The 23013-nt window shown below is 39.6% G+C and overlaps 1 protein-coding gene across 2 annotated transcripts in view; it reads left to right on the plus strand.

The window, feature by feature from the left end:
- The window catches only part of mmel1 (membrane metalloendopeptidase like 1), a 44456-nt gene extending 21763 nt beyond the window's left edge, over window positions 1-22693 (plus strand). For both annotated transcript variants that reach the window (XM_088338054.1, XM_088338055.1), the window contains exons 8-24: window positions 1095-1213; window positions 3146-3211; window positions 3339-3473; window positions 6178-6267; window positions 8005-8141; window positions 8216-8309; window positions 8378-8506; window positions 11167-11265; window positions 11516-11599; window positions 11663-11766; window positions 11861-11919; window positions 11992-12111; window positions 15131-15264; window positions 15338-15403; window positions 15496-15591; window positions 16545-16621; window positions 17719-22693. In XM_088338054.1, the coding sequence (XP_088194180.1) occupies window positions 1095-1213; window positions 3146-3211; window positions 3339-3473; window positions 6178-6267; window positions 8005-8141; window positions 8216-8309; window positions 8378-8506; window positions 11167-11265; window positions 11516-11599; window positions 11663-11766; window positions 11861-11919; window positions 11992-12111; window positions 15131-15264; window positions 15338-15403; window positions 15496-15591; window positions 16545-16621; window positions 17719-17818 (1709 nt within the window). In that variant the 3' untranslated portion in view covers window positions 17819-22693. The remainder of the gene's footprint in view (window positions 1-1094; window positions 1214-3145; window positions 3212-3338; window positions 3474-6177; window positions 6268-8004; window positions 8142-8215; window positions 8310-8377; window positions 8507-11166; window positions 11266-11515; window positions 11600-11662; window positions 11767-11860; window positions 11920-11991; window positions 12112-15130; window positions 15265-15337; window positions 15404-15495; window positions 15592-16544; window positions 16622-17718) is intronic.
- Window positions 22694-23013: the final 320 nt, after the last annotated feature.

Below are 23013 nucleotides of genomic sequence, written 5' to 3' on the forward strand. Positions count from 1 at the left end.
GCAGGCTTGGGGAGTAACGGAATACATGGAACGGCAAAAATGATGTTGGCAAACTGTTTGGATTTATTTTCACTTTGTTTCTGTCGCATTTTACGTTAGTTTTGCCGGAGATCAAAGAGATCAAAGTCAGTAGAGAAAGCTTACCACGTGTTGTGAGTAATCATTTTATTCAGATTTAGTTTCTTTTGTCTTTTATTAGCATATTTGGTATTGGAGTAATCCAAAAGTAATTGAAAGTAATCCAGTTAAAGTAACCCTACCCAACCCTGATCTCGACCTATCAGTATTATGAATTAAAATACACAAAGTCCCTTTAAAACAGCTTTTTACATCACTCCTTTTTTGTATTTATTTCATTTACCCTAAATGTTGTTTATGTTTGAATTTCCTTTGTGCTATATAATACACAAAATCCTTTTGAACTCAGTTTTTACTTATATTTAAAATATAAATCCCATTTTACGATACTTGTATAGATTCAATTTGGAGTATTGTTTTGAGCGGAGCTTTGGGCAAAAATATAGTAAAACACGAAAAAAAAAAGGGGAAAATATAATAAAATGAGAAAACAATACTTAAAAGTAGAATAAAATTATCTGCCAACAGAACGATATTTTATTGTTTGGAAATAAATTTTGCATTTTGATAAGTTCAAAGTTTTGTAGACACTCAGAATAAAAGAGAAGAAATCAAAGGATTTTGAACTTGCAAGGAGGACAGGGAGAAAGCCTTCAGATAAGAAAGTCTAACCTGTTCTAGAGGTCCTCCTCGAGATTGTATTTCCCAGGTTTTTGTAAAATATCCTGTTACAAAAGCAGACCCTTCCCCCATCAATGGGTGTGGATATCAAAAAATAGCAAAATGATTGTAAAATAGTGACAATGATGTACTAGTCAAAACACAGAACAAGAGGTCACAATAGTATATAATTTTGCTTTTTAAACTGTATAACTTGTGTGCCGGCATGCAGCCTTAAAATGCACAGACGAGATACTGAACCGGCCAATCTGTTATGATCCATGAGCAAATCCACTTGAATAATTCTTGTGAGAAATCTGAGTGCCTCGTTGTTTATAATACAATTTGGACGGCAGAGGACGAATGGAATCTGGAGGACATCCTGGCCACAATGACAGCTCGCTTTCACAAGAAAGCTCTCCTGGACATGTACGTGTGGACCGACGATCGGGACTCTCAGCGCCATATTGTTTACGTAAGTTTGCAAACTTTTGGTCACAGACAGTTTTCATTAAGTATAGATAAGTAAAATATTTTAAAAGGGTTGCACTATATTTTCATTGCATTATCATTATGACTTAGGCTAGTCCCAACACTATGTTGTAAATATGTTTACCCATGTATCCTGACAATTTATTATCTTATCTTTCTCTTTAAAGTCTTTATTACGGGTTTACTCAGGAGTGCAATGTCTGGTGTCATTGCACACAATGTTTCACTACGTGTGTCATGATTTGCCAATTGCCCTCACCCGCACTCACTCGTTCAGCCCGAGCTTCCACTTGTTCCCTAATTAGTCGTACTCTTATTTAAACACGTCATTCTCATTCACTCCTGGTCAGTCCGTCTGCAAACCTCAGCGCATGCAAGGTAAGCACTTTTGACTCTGGCTCCCGTTTTGATCCCAACCTGTTTCCTGTATCGATCCCCGATTCAAGCTCCGTTCTCCTGTCCCAGCTGCCCGTATCCTGATTCTGTTTCCTGTATCAATCCCCAATCCAAGCTCCGTTCTCATGTCCCGGCTACTCGTATCCTTATTCCGTTTCTTGTATCGATCCCCGATCCCAGGCTTCCTGCTTGTCCCGGCTACCCGACCTGTTCTGATCTCCAACCACGCTTCGGTCGCGCGGGCTTCCCGCTTCTCCTGCCCAGCGAGCACCAGATTGCTGTCTTTTTCCTCTCGCCCTGACTTCCCCGATCCCTTAATAAAGCATTATGTAAAACTTTACGCATTTGGGTCCCCTGCTTGTACTGGTCGTGACAATGTGTTTTTTAATGACAATAAAAAAATTCAATTTAGAGCAAAATCAACCCAAATGATTTCCATACAACACATATGTCATGTGTTTTCTTCAGCCTCTGAGATTATTTCGATTCAACATTGTATCATACACCAGTAATCGTTGTGTATTTGTTTTTGACCATACGTTTCTTCTCCTCGCACTTTATTTTATTGTAGTTAATTGAGAAAATTCCTACTATTTTGTTTCATTCTATCCCACTTTTGCTCAAATATAGGCGACTGAGGGTCCCTGCCGACATCTGTCATTTAATGCTCTTAAAACAAGGTCGAACAGGCTCCGAGACAGTGTCTTCCCCAGGGCCATCACAACCCCAAATTAGAGAGCACAAAAATGAAAAATGTATATCGTAGAATAGAATAGTTTATTACTCAAAAGGTCAATGAAATTAAAAGCTGCCTCATATAGTGCACACGTACACATATGATTTAAAGAGACATAGAATTTAAAAACTAACACAGAATTTTAAAGTAATTGGGTATCGCATACTTCCTGTCACCAGAGGGCCCAACTGGTGTTTTGAACTGGACACAGGTGTGCCCAATCATCCTGAACCCTTTAAAGGGACATTTTTGTTCCGAAAATCTGTCGGTTCCTTTTAAGTTCTCCTGTCATCGCCCTTCATTTATTCCTGGTTTCTTTGTCACTTTGCTACTTGCATTTTTGTTTTAGGTCTGGGCATTTTTTTTGTTGTTTTCTGCACACAAGACAAGACATGCTGTCTTCAAAATGCATTACCTTGGAAAATAATTGAAATATATACTAATGAAATATAATAGATTTTACACAAAACCTGTACTAATTCGGGAATACCTATAAAGTACAATATTTATGATAGATTTTTTTAAAGACAGTATTTTCCTAAAGTAATTAGACCACATGGAAACATGTTGCCTGAAGATGGATGGCCACCACCAGGCTGTACTTTCCCAAGACACAACACAGGAAATGGTGCCCCTGCTACCCTAGTGCTTAAGGGATCCAACCAACCAACCAACGAACCAACTGACCAATTAACAAAATGAACTAGTATAACTTTACGCCTGTAGTAATATGACTTTATGGTGTATTAACATATACTGTATATTCACTATGTATTTTTTCAGATTGACCAGCCAGGACTTGGGATGCCTTCAAGAGATTATTATTTTAATGATGGAAACTACAAAAAGGTATGTCTTGAACGGCCCAACATTTTGTACCCATTGAGTAAAATATCCTTGTTACTCACATCACTGTGTTGGAAAAAGAGTATCCTATTGACAACCATTTTAAATATTATCAACGATGTTACTGTAGGTTCGAGAGGCCTACCTCCAATTCATGTTTGCCATCGCCAAGATGACCCGGGAGGATCGGAACCTAACTCAAGACGATGAGCGCGTCTGGGAGGAGATGACGCAAGTTTTGGACCTTGAGACCGAAGTCGCCAACGTGAGTGCCAGAGTAAACCATAAAATCGAAGCAGGGAGCAAAGTAACAAACAAACAAAACTGGTGCGGTGGCGGAAATGACAATGACAATCACAATGCCAGAGGAATTGAAAATTACTAGACAAAATGTGATGTTCAGAAGGTTTTTATAAAGGGTGAAGGATAATTGAGCTCAGGTGTTTGGTGATTGGACACACCTGTGCCCAGTTCAAACCCGGGTGGGGGCCCTCTTGTCGTGATGGGCAAACCAGACCCTATAAATAGAGTTCATAAAATACAGTACTTTTATTTGTTACACACATGCCTGAGTCTGTAAACATAGTTTTTACAATTTTGTGTTTAGTTGTGTTATAATTGTAAAAATGACATCTAATGAGCACAAATCGCAAAATTGAGGGATGAGTGTGTTAAAAATATAAACTGTACTGTATTTTCTGAACCATGAGTTGCACCTAAAACCCCCAAATTGGGCAAACATTTGAAAGTGCGCCTTATAACCTTATATAAAGCCTTTTATAGACCGCAAGATAAGGTGGATAAGATCGTAAATATATGTGTACATGTGCGTTACTACCCGAGGTTTTACGGTCTACCACTGCTCAATCAAACGACAACGATGACCAACATCGCAAAACACTGTATGGAACAGGAATCAAACCCAGGCTGTGGCAATAGAGCTGACACTTACTACTAGACCAGATTACAGATTACATTTGAAAAGACCTTCGATTTCATTTCATCATCACACTATTTCTACTCAAGGTGCCAGAAACAAATGTTAAAGAATGGAGAAAACTGAAAATCGTCCTGAAAGATAAAAATAAACGAGAAATCTGATTCAACATCAGATACACCAAATTTTTCTTGTAGTGCTTATTTGCGTTTATTTATTTCTTTAAGGAGAATGTTGTCTGTTTTCTATTCTTTAGCATGCTTGTCTGGCACGGGAGTAAAAATAATGTGATACAGGGGAAAAAATGAATTCCATTCGAATGATTTGCTCATCGGTCAGTTCAACGGAAACCTCGGCGACACTGTCCACAGCCACATCCTGATCATAGTTCGAAGGAACTGCGCCACCGTAGCTCTGTCGTAGCTGGTTCTGTATGTTGCAGGTGGCACTTGTATCCTCACTGGATTCTGGTTCGACTGGCGATTCTTCTTCTTGGCTTTGACTCAGCCCAGAGACTAAACCTGCATTTATATAACAATTCTTGGTTCTCTATTCAGTAACTGTGCTGAATGAGCATCCAGCAAATTCCAGCTGAAAGGTTCTGCTCCTTCCTCTGCTGCGTCCTATCAATGAGATGACAAGATGTATCTGTAGTGGCTCTTCAGGTTCTCTATTATGCCTGCATCCATGGGCTGTGTATGGCTAGTTGTGTTAAGGGGCAGGAATAAGAGTTCGATATTCCTGAATTCCCCTTTAGGATGAGTAGGACAGTTTCCTACTACCATTGCAACATTTCTTTTGTCAAGTCTCATGCTCTTGTGGAGATTGTTGAGGCAGCCTTTTAATAGGGTGGAGGTCATCCAGGGTTTCTTATTGGCATGCTATTCCACAGGAATGTGAACATTTTTGAAACATAGTTGTTTCATACTTTTGCCGATGAAGTAGAGACGGTAAATTTCTGCCACCATCCATGTTATGAGATTTAGGCTGTTTGGCACCATGCTGTGACTGTCCAATAAATCCTAGAGAGTTATCGAGCAGTAGAAGCCGAAATATTCCTGTTTTGTCTGCATTGAAGATATTTCGCACTTCATATGATACAAGGAGTTCTTTCAGCTTTCCAGTTTTCCATTCATTGACAGCTTCTGTATCTACCGCACCAGATTCTCCTGCTTTTGTAATCCTGGCGATGCCATGGTGCTTCCTGAAGCCATCAATCCATGGCAAAGAGATGGTACTTTCTGAGTCGGGGCTAATTTCTCTTAAAAAATTCTTAGCCTGATCCAAAATCATAGCCCTATCCAAACGAAGTTGAGGTTGACACGACTTCTGGTGGAACCATATGAGTAGTCCCTGCTCTACTTCTGGGTGCGAACAGATGTGTTTGCATTGAGATCCCTTTCAAAATATCACCACTTGAGTGCTGACTCTTCAACTTATGTTCTTTTTTCAGAAGAACTGACAATGTTTGAAGTTTCATGTGAAAAAAGGTCGCGATAGTTTTCTTCTTCATGCCAGTGTGATCGTTACAGTATTGTATGATCTTTCATTTTCCTTTTCATGTCCGGTTCTCTCAAGTCCTCTTCTTTACTGACGCCATAATGTGACACTCAGCGTAGTCTCCTTCAGTGTCTTGAATTGAAGCACATTGAGATAACAGGAGAGATGTCCCACGAAGAAAAACGCATAGAGCAATTCTTTTGGCTATGGATAAAAGGATGCCATACACTTTCCGGGAAAGCTGCGTCATCCAGCCTCCGAAATTTCCAGGAAGACCATGTTTAGGATGGCATGTCGACTTGGACTTTCCTGGAATGTAGCATCAAAGGTCGTGATAGGCAAACAGACATGGCAAAATGCAAAGGAATGGATCGAAATTAATGATGTTAAATATTTATGTATCAATGACCTCTCTCAACTCGTCGTAAAAACCCAATTATACAATTCATTTTCACGTGCAACAATGAGCATCAAATGCCATTTGTTAGGCTGTCTTTATACAATATGACTCGGAAAATGTTCCTCCTTCCAGGCTACATTGCCGGCCGAGGAGCGCCAGGACGTCACTGTTCTTTACAACAAAATGACCCTGAACGAGCTGCAGAGCACATTCAGCTTCAACGTGAGTGAGGATTTTGTCTGGCCTTAGTGATAACACACAGGATGACGGCAAGCAGACGATTACAATGCTCGAGTCTGACAAAAGAAAGTAATTAACACGTGTGTTACGATGGAGATTTACGAGAAACGGCTGCCGTACGTGATTTGTCAGTAACGTCTTTGTCTTGAGACACGGTGATAAAGCTTCAATGTTTGTTTCTTAAATTATAACAATTATGTAGGCGTAATGGTCAGGGGGTGGGCGGCGTGACAGCAGATGTTTTGTTGGATAAGACCCACTTTCGTAGCTGGATACATTTTCACGTTTTGATTGCCATGTGTACTCTCTTATCGTTGTTGCTCGAAGAAATTCAAAATTTGGCAACATGACCAGGATACCTATTTTAGAATGGAGCTTATTTGTACTCATTTTGATAAGTTTAAACTTTAGTACACACTCAAATTAAAGAGGAAAGACATCAATGGATTTTGAACACAAATGCAGGGAAGGAAGCCTTCGGATAAGAAAGCCCAACCTGATCTAAAGACCCTCCTCTAAGACCTTTCTTTTTATTGCATATCCCAGGTTATTGTAACAGATCCGCCATAAAGAGTGCAGAAACGGCTACATGATTGACCGATAGCGACAATGATGTAATCGTCAAAACAATCAACGACAGTGTGTTAAAATGTGTGTGACTGAGTTTAGGAATTTCCCAAATGGCGACTCAGCTTCGTTTAGGTAAAAGGTTTTTCAGAAACTTTGATGCCAATCAGGGAACCGTTATTGCAACAAACTTACTTATATGTTAGTTAGTTAGTTATATATAGTTTTAAGGCAAATTAAAGCCTCTTAAACGCAATTCAGCCAACTGTTCCCCTTATTAATGATCGCAACTCCCTTCATTAAGCGTTAATAAATCTTACAAACAAAGCACATCACCTATTTTCTTTTGTAGAGTAAAAACATAAAGATAATTTTTGTGAACAAGCTTATTTCATTTACCAAATAAACAACACAAACAATTCTTTCAGCATATTTTCTCAGTTCTTTTCTCACTTGCAGTGAAATTAGTGTTGCTTATTATACATGGAAGTGCAGGATGTCACCTTCATCTTCATTAGCAATCTACAATGGCGGTGTCGTCTGCTACCAATGACCGAGACAATCCAGATTAGAGCAAGCAAGATGAGATCAGCCCGTACAAAAATTGTTATATGGCACACACAATTTGAAGTGATCAAAAAAGGCATAAAATACAGGGAATTTGTAAAAATTGACGGGTATGATTTATTCATTAAATACAATTATTTTATTGATGGTGAAATCCTCACAAATTGTCAACCCTCAGTTATGAAAATAAGCAGTGGGATGTAAAAGACAGAGTGAGATAAGTCCAACCAACTTCACAGAAAATAAAGAGTTGCTCCTTCACGTTGAAAGGATAAAACTGAAAGGGCTCGGGCATCTGATTTGGATGCCTTCTGGACGCCTTCTGGAGAGGTGTTAAGGACATACCCTGCTGGCAGGAAATTTAATGGATGACAAATAACACGCTAAAGACTGTATTTCTCGGCTGGTCCGAGAAAACCTTTGGAGAGAATCTTGGGAAAGTGGCTCGCCGCTAAAACTGCAGCCCTGGCGACCCAAGTCTAGGTAATGGAGATAAAAATAAATGGCTTCTGGGCCTGTAAAATAAAACACTCGCTCTTTCCCAGTATTTGTTACAGCAACATAACCGCTATACTTCTTTTTCAGGGTTTTAATTGGACACGGTTTATACGAGGCGTGCTATCCAGTGTGTCTCTTGATGTAGAGCTGGAAGAAGAAGTCGTTATATATGGTTCGCCCTACCTGGAAAAGATGAACGAAGTCCTTCCCAGACATAGCGTCCGGTCAGCATGAGGCCAACATCCAGAAAAAAAGAGAAGTGATTCACAAAAGCTCACAGTCGCTATGTATTGTGCAGAACGATGCAGAATTATCTCACCTGGCAGCTGGTCATTGACAGAGTAAACAGCTTGAGTCGTCGTTTCAAGGACGCCAGAGCCCGTTACAGAAAGGTAGACTCCTGAACTGTTTTCTGACTTTCGGAAAATTCTGCCTCCCTTAAAGGTTGTGTGTGTCATAGACTCTCTATGGGACAACGGTGGAGGATGCGTGGTGGCGAGAATGTGTCCGTTATGTCCAGAGTAGCATGGAGAATGCTGTTGGAGCGCTGTACGTACGAGAGACCTTTGCGGGAGAAAGCAAACGAATGGTGAGGAACATTTTGTGTTCTCTCTTGTTATATACTGTAAATTCTGGACTACAAGCTGCTACTTTTTGCGCTGTGGCTCGAAAGCTTATTCTTTTTCTTTTCGTGGCGGCAGGGAGGAAAACGGTGAGCCGCTCTTTTCCACAACGCATGCGCACTAAATACAAACACTGCGGTTATGTTTGGAAACAACCTTTTAGAGGAGCAATTACTCGACATTTTTGACAAAATTATTCATAGACAACCAGAGCAAAACGAGAGGTTTAACAGTAGTTAATTGAATATTTATAACGGTCTCTCGATACTTAAAATTTCTCATCCATAAATCAACTCTGCAATTTACACAGAAGCTCAAAATGAGAGAACCACTTGTAAAAACTGAAATACTTTGAAATCATACCATCATCACTGTTCCACAGTTAAATGACATTTTATTGTATCAATATCGTGGTACTATAACAACTTTTCACCAAAATGACTAAAGGCCATTCACCCTAAAAACAATATATTTCAAAAATCGCTCTTTCCAAAATTAGAGAACAGATAGATCAAAATTAGAACAACGATGACTTTGGCATGGAAAAACATTCTGAAGGTTAATTTAGTCAGAAATTAGTAAGAAGTGTTCAGGCCTCTGCTGTGAATGACTTCAGCAGCACTAGTCTCTCACACTGCTCTGGTGTGATTTTGCTCCATTGTTCTACCAGCCTCGTCCAGAATTCGGTGATTGTTGTGGATTTTTTTACCATAAATTTGTCACTATGTCAAGACCAGCACACAGGGTAAACCCAATCGTGTAACGTTTTCTCACAATCTTATTGAAGGAAAGGGAAAGGGCAGCGCCCGCAATCCGATGCTCGCTGGAGGCGGGAAGCCAGTCGCTCTCGCAATCGGATTGGGATCCGAATACGGAAGTGGATCTTCTGTAGCAGGCGATGGCGGTGTCAGGGACGGAAAAAACAGGTCGATAGCCGGGAAAGGAGAGCAAAAACGTGGTCGGGGTCAGAAACGGGTCGTAAGCCGGGACGGGAGAGCAGACGTGGTCGGGATCAAAAACGGGTCGTAAGTCGGGACGGGAGAGTAGACGTGGTCGGGATCAAAACGGGTTGTATCCGGAGACAAATGGGAGGAAAACGGAACAGGCGACAGTCAGGGTCGAAAAAGACTTGCCTTGTAAAAACAAAGGTTCGCAGACGGACTCACCACAGGGAACTGACAGGACTGGGTTCAAATAGTGAAAAGGAACCAACCTGAGCCTGCAGCGGTTGGCTCCAAAGTGATTCACATCAGTAATCATGACACTCTAAGGATTTTTTAGAAGTTATTTATTAGGGTGAGATCATGACTCCTGGTAGACCATGCCATTAATTCAATGTTTTCAACTTTAAGGAATTTTTTTCCCCGTTTTGCTGTGTGACGTGGGGGATTGTCCTGCATGAAGACTGCAGGCTGATTGAGACTGATCCTTACCATGTTCAGCACCGAACTTTTCGAGCAATTCCAGTTGCAGTGTGGAAAGGATTACCCATTGACATCCTCCACAGTGACCTGTCCTCTATTGCATTTATCTACCAAGGACGACCGGCCTTCTTGGTCGACTGGAATGAGTCAATAGTTTTCGAAATATTCAATATTCTTAAAATCACCGATTTAGAATGATCAACTTGTCTTGCTATGGCTGAGAGGGTAATCCCTTTCATTTTCAAGTGGACAACCAGCTGGCAAGGCTTTCAGTCACCTCAGAACGCAAAGTAAGTGAAACTGGCAGTTTGAATGCCAGTTAGATAGGGGTTGACAAAAAAATCAAGGAAATTAGCAACAAGTGCTAAGCGCCAAGCAGGGAGGCAATGAGTACCAATGTTGTAAGTCTTAGGCTTGACTCGGCCGAGGCTTGAACCAGCAGAGCGGGCGCCCTACCATCTAGGCTACCGAGCTGGTTAGCACCATTAAGTGGGGGGCACCCAAAAATGTTCTCTAATTTAGATCAGTACATTATTGGCAAAATACAGGTTTTTTGGGTGAAGAAGTTTTGTAGTAGCATGGCATAGACTCAACAAAATGTCCAAAAACTGTTGAGCAGTGCAGATGGCATTATTTTCTGAATTGTTAAATTTTTTCTCAATTGTTATCTAATTTTGATCTCCAGTGTATGCATCCAAATGAAACAGCAGTTGAAGTTATCTACAAAAAAACTCCACACTTCTCGTCTGTACAGTCGGTGTCAATGTCTGGTCGCTGATGTTTCCTTTAATCCTCTAGGAATGATATCAAGCAAAGGCAATTTGGTCCGGTGCCACTGAGACTACCAGTGACAACAACACAAAATAATACATCTTTGTTGCAATCTGGCCTCATTCTCCACAGTATGGTTGCCCTGGTGCTGCCCTCTAGAATCATAAGGCTCACATTTTATGTGACACAACTCTCATTCACGTTTTCTTTAAATATTTGCTTGTCTTTCTAATCGCCATCTCAAATGGTCACCTGTTTCAAAAAAGGCAGAACTGAAACGATCAAGTGCACTCCGTAGTCCTGAATTTAGTGTAGTTTATGTTTGAAATTCTATAATGAGACTTCTTTTCAGATAACTTTGGGTATAAGGTGAAAGAAACCTTGAAATTGTTTTCTGTTTTAAGATCACCCACTTTTCTTCATGGTTATAGGTCAGCGAACTTATTGGGAAGATCCAGATGGCATATGTAGAAACACTCGAGGAGCTAAGCTGGATGGATGCTCCTTCCAAGGAGAAGGCTAGAGAGAAGGTATTTTGACCTTGATCCATCCAATTAACATGTTCATTTGACCCTGGACAATGGAGGCAGTTTGAACAAAGGAGTGTAGTCTTTCCTGCCTTCGACAAGTCATTTTGGCTCATTAGCCCTCAAGGCAATCACACTCCTGTTGGAAGAGATACAATTTATGAACTAAATGTGTCTTCTAGACCTACGCTAACAATCCTCTTGGACTGGATATTTTTCAATTGTTACCATAATTCTGTTCTATCTCTTCCAGGCAATGGCCATAAAAGAGCATATTGGCTATCCAGATCATATTTTGCAGACGAGTAACCAGAAGTTGGACCAAGAATATGCTCATGTAAGAATAAAAACTGTATTTCTTTCAAAACATCCACTTATTTATACGGCTTTTCCCAATTAGCTGAATTTTAGCGAGGAATACTACTTTGAGAATATTCTGGAGAACCTCAAGTCTGACGCCCACAAGAGTCTGAAAAAGCTCAGGGAGCCAGTGGATCCCGACTTGTAAGTCACCACTCAACAAAAGGTTAAGGCAAAAGTAACTTCTGCTCAAGAATGCTCCAAAACAGGATTACAAATAATCCTGGTCACCCTTCAGGTGGATCATCGGTGCTGCCGTCGTGAATGCTTTCTACTCTCCAAACAGAAACCAGATTGGTACGATATTATGTGATGTCACTTGTGAATCATCCTCTGTTGTGTTAAGGAGAACCTTGGTCGTGTTTGCAGTGTTTCCGGCAGGCATTCTTCAGCCACCATTCTTTAGTAAACACCAACAACAGGCTCTGAATTTCGGTGGAATAGGAATGGTCATTGGCCACGAGATCACACATGGATTTGATGACAACGGTAAGACTTGATAAATGGTGGTTGGATAACTGATGTGCAACATGTGTCCTTGGGTTGTGTAGCACCTATGCTATTAGCAGTAAGAAAAAAAACTTACTGGACAAGCTCTCGCTTTGATGAGTGGTAGATAAATGGAGGAAAAGCCAGAGTCGAAATTTGAAAAATAGTCGGCAATTTGATGAACAATAGACAAGACACTAGATAACCCATCTATTATCTGCACCGCCATCCCATCTATCTTTGGGCAGTTGGCAGGGGCACCCTGAACTGGTTGCCAGCCAGTCCATGGCACACAGAGTCAACTCACCCCCTCATTCACACATAGGGACAATTTGGACCGGCCAATTAACCTGACTTGTATGTTTTTGTAATGTGGGAGGAAACCGGAGTGCCCAGAGGAAACCCAGGCAGGCACAGGGAAAACATGCAAACTCTGCACAGGAAGGCCAGTGTCATGATTGCTGATTCGGGGCACCTGCGACTGACCCGTTGGCGCCAACAGCCCTAGTCGCTGATTGGCTACCTGCCTCTTTTTAAACCCCCGAAGCTGTCAGACCGTCTGCGAACCTATGCTTTCAGCTAGGCAAGCTCTGCACTATCCGACATTCTCCTGCCTTGTTTTCTCCTGCCTGATACCTGTTGACAACCTGTTTTTGGACCCGTTTCTGCCTTGCTCTTCCGTCCCGGCCATCGACCTGTTTTGCCCTGTTTCCTGCCTGATACCTGTTGCCGACCTCTTTTCTGGACTCGTTGCTGCCCTTGCTCCTCCTTCCCGCTGTTTTTCCGCTGCCTACGACTACCCTCACTCGACACGGAAGTGCCACTTCCGCGTTCCTGCCACCAGCTACCCGTGTCCGACGATCATCGGATCGTGGAAGCAAGCACTGCTCTCTCTTTATCAATAAAACTGAGTAAAACGAACGCTATTGGGTCCTGCCTCCATTTCTGGCTTGTGACAGTCGGTAGCTGGATTTGGTCCCATAACCTCAGAACTGTGCCGCGGACGTGCTAACTCCTCAGCCACAGTGCCGTCCGCACAGTAGATAACAATTTAAATAAATTATAGGAAAAGAACACTCTTACTTGGTTTAAGGTGTTGGATGAGAAATTCTAAGTTTGTTTAGCAGACTTAATTTAACAACTATGTTTTATTTCTGTTTCAGTTTAATGGCCAGTCATCTATTCTTAATTTGCTTGATAAATCTACTTTTGGTCCCAAAATTCTCTTTTACACGCACCTGAATAAAATCTGTAAATTCTGATAAATCTGTTTTCTTATCAGAATTTAAAATCACACAGTAATCCACTTTGAATTTCAATGACAATTGAATTGAATTACAAGAGGGTTCATCAAATAAGCACAGAAAACACTGGTTGAATGTTCTCCAGTTTAGGGAATCCCAAATCCATGGGTATGTCTTAAAGAACACATTGGTTCTCCATGTTTAACAGTCCACAGTCAAGACCTAAGGAATAATAAAATTCCCAACCAAAAGAGGAGCTCTTTGATTAAATCAGATTCTTGTTGGATTCTTAGTCTGAGGTACCCCGCCACTCAGGAGCCGAGGAATTTTCCCCGGGATAAAAAAATCTGGCCAAAATTCGACAAGTTTTGTCCATTGTGGAAGACACCATCCCCAAGTGGAGTTGTATATGGGTGGTAAATCAATTATTCTAACAAACAATTTATTGACCCACAGTTTATTCTCTTCAAAACTCGTCTCGCCTTTTTGGAGCGCCAAATACGTTTTGAGATCATTATGTTAGGAAAAAATCTTGTTTAGTAATTCTGAAGGGAGGCTACACACACTTTAGGTGAATTATTTTTACCGTTTTGATAGTTCAACGTACTTTAGTCAAGACACACACTCTTGGATTTATAGACTTTTCTTTTACTTATCATCTACTGAAAAAGCTTGTATATAACACAGAACAATATTAAAAAATAAATCAAAACAAAACTAGAGTTGAAAACTTAAACTGGCACCATTTGGATAGACAACAACATTGACTGGATTATTACGTTATTGTATTTTGATAGAGTTCCCCCTTTTAAAGTCACACCAATACTAAAATCTAGCAACAACGAGATGTTCTGTGAAGTTCTGTGTCGATGAAGATGCCGGCCCAGTCTTTATGTCCTCAGCTGTAGAGCGATGAGGAATCCTCGTAGGCTGACGAGCCAGTTGGGACGAGGACCACAGGATGCAGAGTGTTGAAGGAGAGGTTGACTGCTGGTGGCTTGAGTATTCTCAGAGGTTGCTGCCGTTGTCCTACTGGTTTGGTCGCTAGCTTGATCAAGCTTGGCTGCTGACTTGGCAAGGTTCTCTGGGTGTTTGTTGATCTGAGATTTGGTCAGGACCGGCCAGGATTTTGATTCAGTTCTGCTTGTTAGAATTTGCCCTCTTCCCTTGTTGCTGGCCAAATTCAGACTGCCCTTGCAAGGTGAGACATGTAGCAGCTCTTTGTTCCAGTCTCCTGGGAGGGGTGGACCCCCTGTGGTGGAGTGGTCATGACAACCTTTGATGCGCAAATGAAGCCAAAGGCCACGTTCCCAACCTCACATTCCAGCAGTATCAGTCAGATAACATAGCTATGTGATTGACTTCAAACGTTGCATTCACCTCACAAGTTTTGACATTGTTTGATAATTTTCCGATCTTGCAAAATGAGATTCTGACCAACGTTGAATACTCTACAGAGTCAAAACGGAGGTTTTGTTTGAAAAAGGATAGATTTGTTTTTTCAAGCAATGTCTTGCTAACGATTGCTATAATATTCACGAGCTAGATGAAAGACGTGCTAATGGCACTCGCTATCATTTAGTTCATGTATGTATATTATTTTGGGTTTGTCACCAGATGCCAATTTTTATCTCTGTAGTCCTTTAAGATCCCAAACTTTGGTCTTGAACACTTGCTTGCTCTACATAAACGCATAGATAGAACAACATTCCCGAAGCATTGCATATTCTACAAAATGTGATTCAAATGAACGTTTCATCCTTTCTCTGCGACAGGGCGTAATTTCGACAAGAACGGTAATATGTTGAACTGGTGGAGCAATTACTCGGCAGAACATTTCAAAGAGCAGTCGCAGTGCATGGTGCAGCAATATGGCAAGTTCAACTGGAAGCTCGCGGGTGGACAAAATGTAAGGTTTGTTCATGCCTTGGATCAATTTCGGAAGAAGCTGGTTGTGTCCATTCATCGGGTTATCGTTACAGGTGAGCGGGATCAGCACTTTGGGGGAGAACATCGCAGATAATGGAGGAGTTCGGCAAGCTTACAAGGTGGGCTTTCACATGGTAACATGTCTGCATTATTGAAAGCTCTACAAGACACATGAAATTTGTTTTGATATGGAGACTTGAATTGTTTACAGGCATACCTGAAGTGGGTGGAGACAGAGGGAGAAGAGCCTCGTATGCCTGGTCTAGACATGGATCACAAGCAGCTGTTCTTTCTTAACTTTGCTCAAGTAAGCAAGGAGACAACAACACCAAGAATGATCAATTTTGGGCACCTTACTCAAAAATGTAGCGCATTACTCCAAAAGTATCTATGTATTTACAAAAGACCGTACATACTCGCATAGAAGCTTTAGAAAGACCACATAACAGAATAAATAGAAGAAATTGTGTACACCAACCTTTGGAAGCAGTGAACAACACATTTTTCTTGGTTTTTGCAATCTTTAAAGTTTGAAAACAGACACTTTGCCAAGACATTCCACATACATTTTGTCTCTGGGCTTCAAACCACTCAAACATCTCCTTCTCCATTTCTGGGTACTGTCCAAGATGTTTTCTTTATTTCATGTTGTATTGTAAAAGTAATTTTATGAAAAAAATAGACCAAAATTCAGCACACTGTAAATACAGTGCTTATGTTCGCCCCATTGATTAAGTTGGTTTGTTTTTCCTCTATAAGCCACGCCCCCTTCCCAACAAGCTGCCAACCACTCGCTTGTGATGACAGACAATCAAATATGCACATATAAGCCTATTTTATTTCATAGTAGTAAATTTATCCTAGATGCGAGTATATATGGTAGGAGAATATCTCCATAAGGATAAATTCAGCACCCTCGTACATGTTTAAGGCACCATAACTCTATTCATTTGTACTTTGTAGCTAGATATGAACATTCCAGCCCACCGTTAGTGGTGGGTCAAGGGTGGTATGTGACAATATCAGTGATGCAGAATCAATCAACAGTTGGAGAACATTGTATTTCATTATCTGCATTTAATGAGTAACGCAGTAATGCTCCATGTATAAACGGCAGTTGAGTTACACAGTAGCCTACTCGGTAGTCCATTGTAACGCATTAGTTCTGCCACTGAAAATGATACATGATAACTTTTATGTGCATCAAATATCAAAAACACATGACTTACTCCACAAAAATATCACTTTACTCCATCATAGGTTTGGTGCGGTGCATATCGGCCCGAATATGCCAGCCAGTCGATCAAGACAGACTCTCACAGCCCATTAGAATATAGGTAAGATATTTTGGGACATTTGCTATGTCGGTTTACAAAGTGTGCAATAGAAATCAGAGTTGTGTATTGCTCAGTTTGCAAGAACATAGATTTTTGAAGTCAAAATGTTGAGGTCCAAGCCTTCAGAGGCAGTCAGCACTTTAACAAAGACATAGTTTCATATTGTGTCCATTGTTTGAGGAGTTTGCATGTACTTTCCGTTCTTTGTTGTGGGTACACTGAGTATTCAATTTATCCGTTGATCCAGACTTCTCAGCTGACTCTTAAGTTTCTCCAGAAACTCCAGTTTTCTTTTTTAAACCTTACTTTTCTGGGGGATTTCAGCATAACGTAGTAACTCCTGGATTTTCCCTGGGTGGCAAGATCCTGACTCCAATTTACTCTTTATTTAATCTCAATATGGGAGGTTTTATTGCTTTGTTCATTTTTTGGTACTCCAATTTTCTCTAAGAAGGCTGAATTTCTCCAGTAAGTGTTCAAGAGTTGTCTGGGAGTCTAGGTTTCTCCAGCAGCTCATTTCATTTTTTGGAACTTATCATATGCGTAATATAACAGGTTTATTCCAAAATTCCTGTCATCTCTGGAGACTTTGGAATTCCCTGGGAATTCTTACACTTCTTGATAACTGAAATCTTTGTTCTTTAGAAAAAAAATTCTCATGAAAGATGAGGATCAACCTTTTTTATATATGTCCTATGCCTATATTGTTACAGGATTATATTTTCTGTAGGCTTTTAAAAAGGAGTCAAAATGGCAAAAGTTGAAAGGCACCGATTCTCCTAATTTATGAGAATTGCTGCCATTGAATGAGTTTTTTCTTCCATTGTGTGAAGTTGAGGTCATACATAATTTCCTTTAAAATCTCCAAAACAGACGTATTAAAACTCTGGAGAACGTGTCACAATTTTCCAAAGAAGAAAAGGGTTATTAGGTTCTCCAGGGTGAACTAAAGGTTTTTTGATTTAACTCTGGATTATTGGGGAGATTTTCCTGGATTTTACATGTTTCTCTTATTTAATTTGCTGTGTTATAGAAACCTTTAAAAATCAAATTTCGAACTCATTTTCGTCTTGTTTCTATTTGTTTTTGTTCCTTAGGGTTCTCGGTTCACTCCAGAATTTTGAAGCTTTCTCAGAGGCGTTCCAGTGCCCGAAAGGCAGTCCCATGAACCCAGAGCAAAAGTGTCGCATTTGGTAGCAGGTTTACGCTTCCTCTGTTTTGTTTATTCCCTGTGAGGAAAAAAGTGAAAGGAGATTCCAATTCTCCTGCAACAGGCTCATTTTTGTGGCTCGACACCGATTATTGAAGCCACAGTTCTTGTTTGAAACTGGTGACATCACAGCTTAGTTTCCTGGGTCGAGAGTAAACAAAGGTGGATTCGTTAGGCAACATTTTTTTCGAAGAACTGTCCATGCAAATCTCTAGAGAAGATCTTTAACCTGGTTTTCATCAGATTGCCACATAATCAGCCTGGCACTGCACCAAGCACTGACCAAAGTAATGAAAACATCATGAGGCTACGACAGTATTAGTTTCGCTCAGTGTGTTTGTCCACTGACCGTTAAGTGCACCAAATTACCTAAGAGACTTAAGACTTCAATCTTTGCAGCTTTACTTCTAAATTCACATTTCAAGGTGAGCTAGCAAATATTTAAAGCTTTACAGAAGCCCTCTGAAGGTCCTTTGACTGACTTGCACAGTTCTTCAGTCTAAAGAAACAATTCTGAAAAAAGCTTAAGAATTGAACATACAGAGGAACTTAGTTAACTTATCAATGTTTCAATTTTGATTGATGATCAAGTGTGGCAAAAAACTGTCGAGACAGGTAAACGTTCATTTCATGTCTTAATAGTACAGGTACCTGTTTTGCTGTAGGTAGTTAATTCTCAACTGTTGTGTTTATAGTTTTGCTACTCCTTGCTCAAATATTGGATACATTTTCCATTTTGTCGTAAAAAAAACGGACTCCCAAGCTCAAAACTAAATATTTGTGTTCCAGTTCTGCTTGATCATGGATGGTTCTTGATTACTTGACTTTGATCTTGAGCGTTCCGTATGTAGAACTTTTGAATAATCACGTTTGGTAGACACCGGATGAGAAACTAAACAAAACCTTGATTGTAGCAAACATTGCAGTTTTACCAACAAATTCACCTTTCACAGTGAACTAGCCTTTTAACAACGTCTGCAAATATTTAACAATAGCTTTACAGAAGCCATCTGAAGGTCCTATGACTAAATTGCACAGTTCTTCATTCTTAAGAAACAATTCTGAAAAAAACTTCAGAATTGGATACACAGAGGAACTATTTTCATCAATGTTTCGATTTTAATTGATGATCGAGTGAGGCCAAAAACGGTTGAGACAGGTAAACGTTCATTTCATGTCTTAATAGTTCAGGTACCTGTTTTTGCTGTAGGTAGTTAATTGTAAACTGTTGTGTGTAAAAGGTTTTGCTACTCCTTGCTCAAATGTTTCATATATTGGATACATTTTCCATTTTGTCGTAAAAAAAAACTGGCTTCCGATCTCAAAACTAAATATTTGTGTTCCGATTCTGCTTGATCATGGATGGTTCTTGATTACTTGACTTTGATCTTGAGCGTTCTGTATACAGAACTTTTGAATAATCACGTTTGGTAGCCACCAGATGAGAAATTAAACAAAACCTTGATTGTAACGAACATTGCAGTTTTACCAACAAATTCACCTTTCACAGTGAACTAGCCTTTTAAAAACGTCTGCAAATATTTTAAAATAGCTCGACAGAAGCCGTTTAAAAGTCTTTTGACTGAATTTGCACAGTTCTTCATTCTAGAGAAATGATTGTAAAAAAAACTTCTGAGTTTGAACACACTCACTTCATCAATGTTTCGATTTTAATTGATGATCAAGTGTGGCAAAAAAAAACGGTTGAGCTAGGTTAACATTCATTTCATAGAATATGTCCTAATACTACAGGAACCTGTTTTGCTGTACGTACTGTAGTTAATTGTCAACTGTTGTGTAAAAGGTTTTGCTACTCCTTGCTCAAATATTTCATATATTGGATACATTTTCCAGTTTTGTCATAAAAAAAATTGACTCCCGAGCTTAAAACTAAATATTTGTGTTCCTGTTCTGCTTGATCATGTATGGTTCTTGATTACTTGACAATGATCTTGAGCTTTCCATACACAGAAATTTTATATAATCACGTTTTGAAGCCACCGAATAAGAAACTAAACAAAGCCTTGATTGTAGCAAACATTGCAGTTTTACCAAGAAATTCACCTTTCACAGTGAACTTAGCCTTTTAACAACGTCTGCTAATATTTGACAATAGCTTTACAGAAGCCGTCTGAAGGTCTTTTGACACAGTTCTTCATTTTAGAGAAATAATTGTGAAAAAACTTCTGAATTTGAACACACTCCGTTCATCAATGTTTCGATTTTAATTGATGATCAAGTGTGGCAAAAAAACTGTTGAGCTAGGTAAATGTTCATTTCATAGAACATGTCTTAATAGTTACAGGTATCTGTTTTGCTGTATGTACTGTAGTTAATTGTCAACTGTTGTGTGTAAAGTTTTGCTACTCCTTGCTCAAATGTTACATATATTGGATACATTTTCCAATTTGTCGTAAAAAAAAAAATGGCTCCCAAACTCAAAACTAAATATTTGTGTTCCAGTTCTGCTTGATCATGGATGGATCTTGATTACGTGACTATGATCTTGAATTTTTCGTACACAGAAATTTTGTATACAATCACGTTTGGTAGCCACCGGATAATAAACTAAACAAAACCTCGATTGTTGCAAACCTTTAGTGCAGGGGTCTGCAACAGGCGACTCTGATGCCGCATGCGAGGGATTATTGTACTTGGTCTTTTGTTTTCTTCAGATACAGAGTCACATGTTTTTTTTTGCAGTAAAAAAACAAAACACAAAAAGGGCAGCAGGCGTACTAGCTTATTATCGCAGTGTTTTTTTAAAGCTCGACAAGCTGACAATTTTGAGACAACATAAGGCTACATTTGTCGAATTAGTGCAACCACATGGGTCATAAGCGTACACGTAGTGATTCCTGGACTTTGTAGAACACAAACAATTACATGTGTGCGGTGGACAGCAAGCAGATGAAGAACTTATTGATTTAATGGAGATGAAAGGACACTGAGACCTTGTGACCGGCAATGAGGACCTGGACGAATAGGGCAGGGACTGTTATTTTCTATCTTTATTACCAGGTAATGGAAGGAGAATCAAAGCAGAGCATCAGAGGAGGTTGTGGAGTAGAGCTGATTAGGGTGGTTTCTGTGTTGCAGAGAGCTTTAACAAAGATAGAAAAAAAGGCATTCAGGATGCCTTGTGACTGTTTAGTCTGAATGTGCTATATTCGAAAAATGTAAATACAAGCTATACTGTGGTGTTGTTGTATATGTTCAATGTGAAACACAGGATTATTTACATCACTGATTCTTAACTGATCTGGGTTCAGGACCCACCATTCCACCCTAATGATACGAAAACATTTCCCCTTTTTAAATTGATCCAATGCAAGGATTGGGTAATGTATGGCACAGATAGTAGAATATTCATTTTTTAAAAATTGAAATCCCAGCAAAACCAAATCGACTTTAAGTGACGTAAAAATTGGCATAAATGCCTACATATATATAATTATAATTATATATATAATAAGGCCTAATTATAAATATATAATTGACCCCCTAAAACTGATTTAAAATTCAAAATATTAATAAAGCATGTACCTAAACATTGATAATTATTTAATGGTGTAGTTAATAAAGATTAATATACAGGTAAAGCGAAACATATCACAATTTTAAACCATTTACTGTGCCTTCAATGGCAGACACTTGTACAGACGCTGCCCTAGTTCCGGACAATCGTTCGTAAGTTGAATTAGTAAGTTGCTTCAGTGCTATATTTTGTATGGAATGTATGTTTAAGGCTTGTATAAGTAACCTGTATTGTTTTGTGCTAAGAATTAACATTTCATAAAAATAATATGCTCTATAAAGTCAAGTTTAAATTACTCTTGGAAGATGAGCTTCAAGAGTTAAGCGACTTTCTCCTCTGTGTTTGGGAGTGGCCGAAAAAAAGCGATCCGACCGTTTTCTCAACCGTACCAAGCTTTCTTATTCCACTTTCACTTCAAAAGAAAGGGCTTGCCTCTTCTTTACACTTTACACCACCCATATGGAATGGATGCACGAAATATTAAACAATAAAAATGTCAAAGCACTGGAGATACAGTATAGAATGTTTACACATGAACTAGGAAGAGGAAGCTGGATTTTTTTCTTCGGGGTTGATGCTGGGTGAGCTCTCACAGCGCCGCACGGCGGTAGCGGCGGAAAGAAGCACGACAGTTCTGTCCTGTACTCGGAAAAAGGTGCAGACAATATTAAAACCTAACTTACAGCAATGTCAGGACATTTTTCAATATCCCGAAAAAAATGTTCATATCTACCGTTTTTTTATAAGTCGAATGGTCGTAAGTAGGGGAGCGTCTGTACACCATTTTCATTTATCGTAATCAATCTTTAACTCGATCGTTGTTTTCACTTTTTCCCACTTTTCCTTTTCCTTATCACTAACTGTTTTGGGATTCGTCATTATGGGGAGGAAAATGAAATAAAACCAAGCCCAAAAAAAAGAGAGATGTGGGCATTATCGCCATCTACTGGTTGGGAGTGTAATCGGCCCAACGTTTTTTCTTCTTCTTGTCATTATTTTGCCAAGGAAAAGGCCCACGTCCGACTGAAGACGGGGCAGCAATCATCTTTTGGTTCCCGCCTCACCAGTTGAGAAACAGTGATTTCTGTATGAACACATCAGGTGACATCCACATGGTCATGTTGTGTTATTACCAGCCAAGTATGTTTTTTTTACACATATACAGTATATACAGACAGAACTCTATATGATTGTAAAATGAATTAATTTATTTATGAGATTGTTTCATGACTGTTCCTACTGTTTATTGCATTTCTAAAGCAACTGCTATTTTTGTGATGCTGAACTTTAACAATTGACATTAAAGTGAATGTACCAAGGTGAATGATATGTATATCTCTTCAACTTTTGGACGGGATACAATTGACACAATTACAATGTGAAGTGTAGAGGTAGGCAGAGCTGCAGTGACGGGGCTGTGCTTTTTGAATCAATCCAACACATAATTATATAAAGTGAAGAAAATAAGTATTTGAACACCCTTGCTATTTCTCCCACTAAGAAATCATGGAGGTGTCTAAAATTTTCATCGTAGGTGCATGATCTTTTAATGATTTATTTGTGTGATATAGCTAAAGTCTTGCTGATTGTATGGGATGGAGAGGTGACTTTATATAGCTAAGGACCCCAACCAGGTGTATATGA

Source organism: Urocampus carinirostris, chromosome 6 (genome assembly GCF_059441175.1).
Source record: "Urocampus carinirostris isolate Australia breed hairy pipefish chromosome 6, RoL_Ucar_1.0, whole genome shotgun sequence".
Taxonomy (NCBI): Eukaryota; Metazoa; Chordata; class Actinopteri; order Syngnathiformes; family Syngnathidae; genus Urocampus; species Urocampus carinirostris.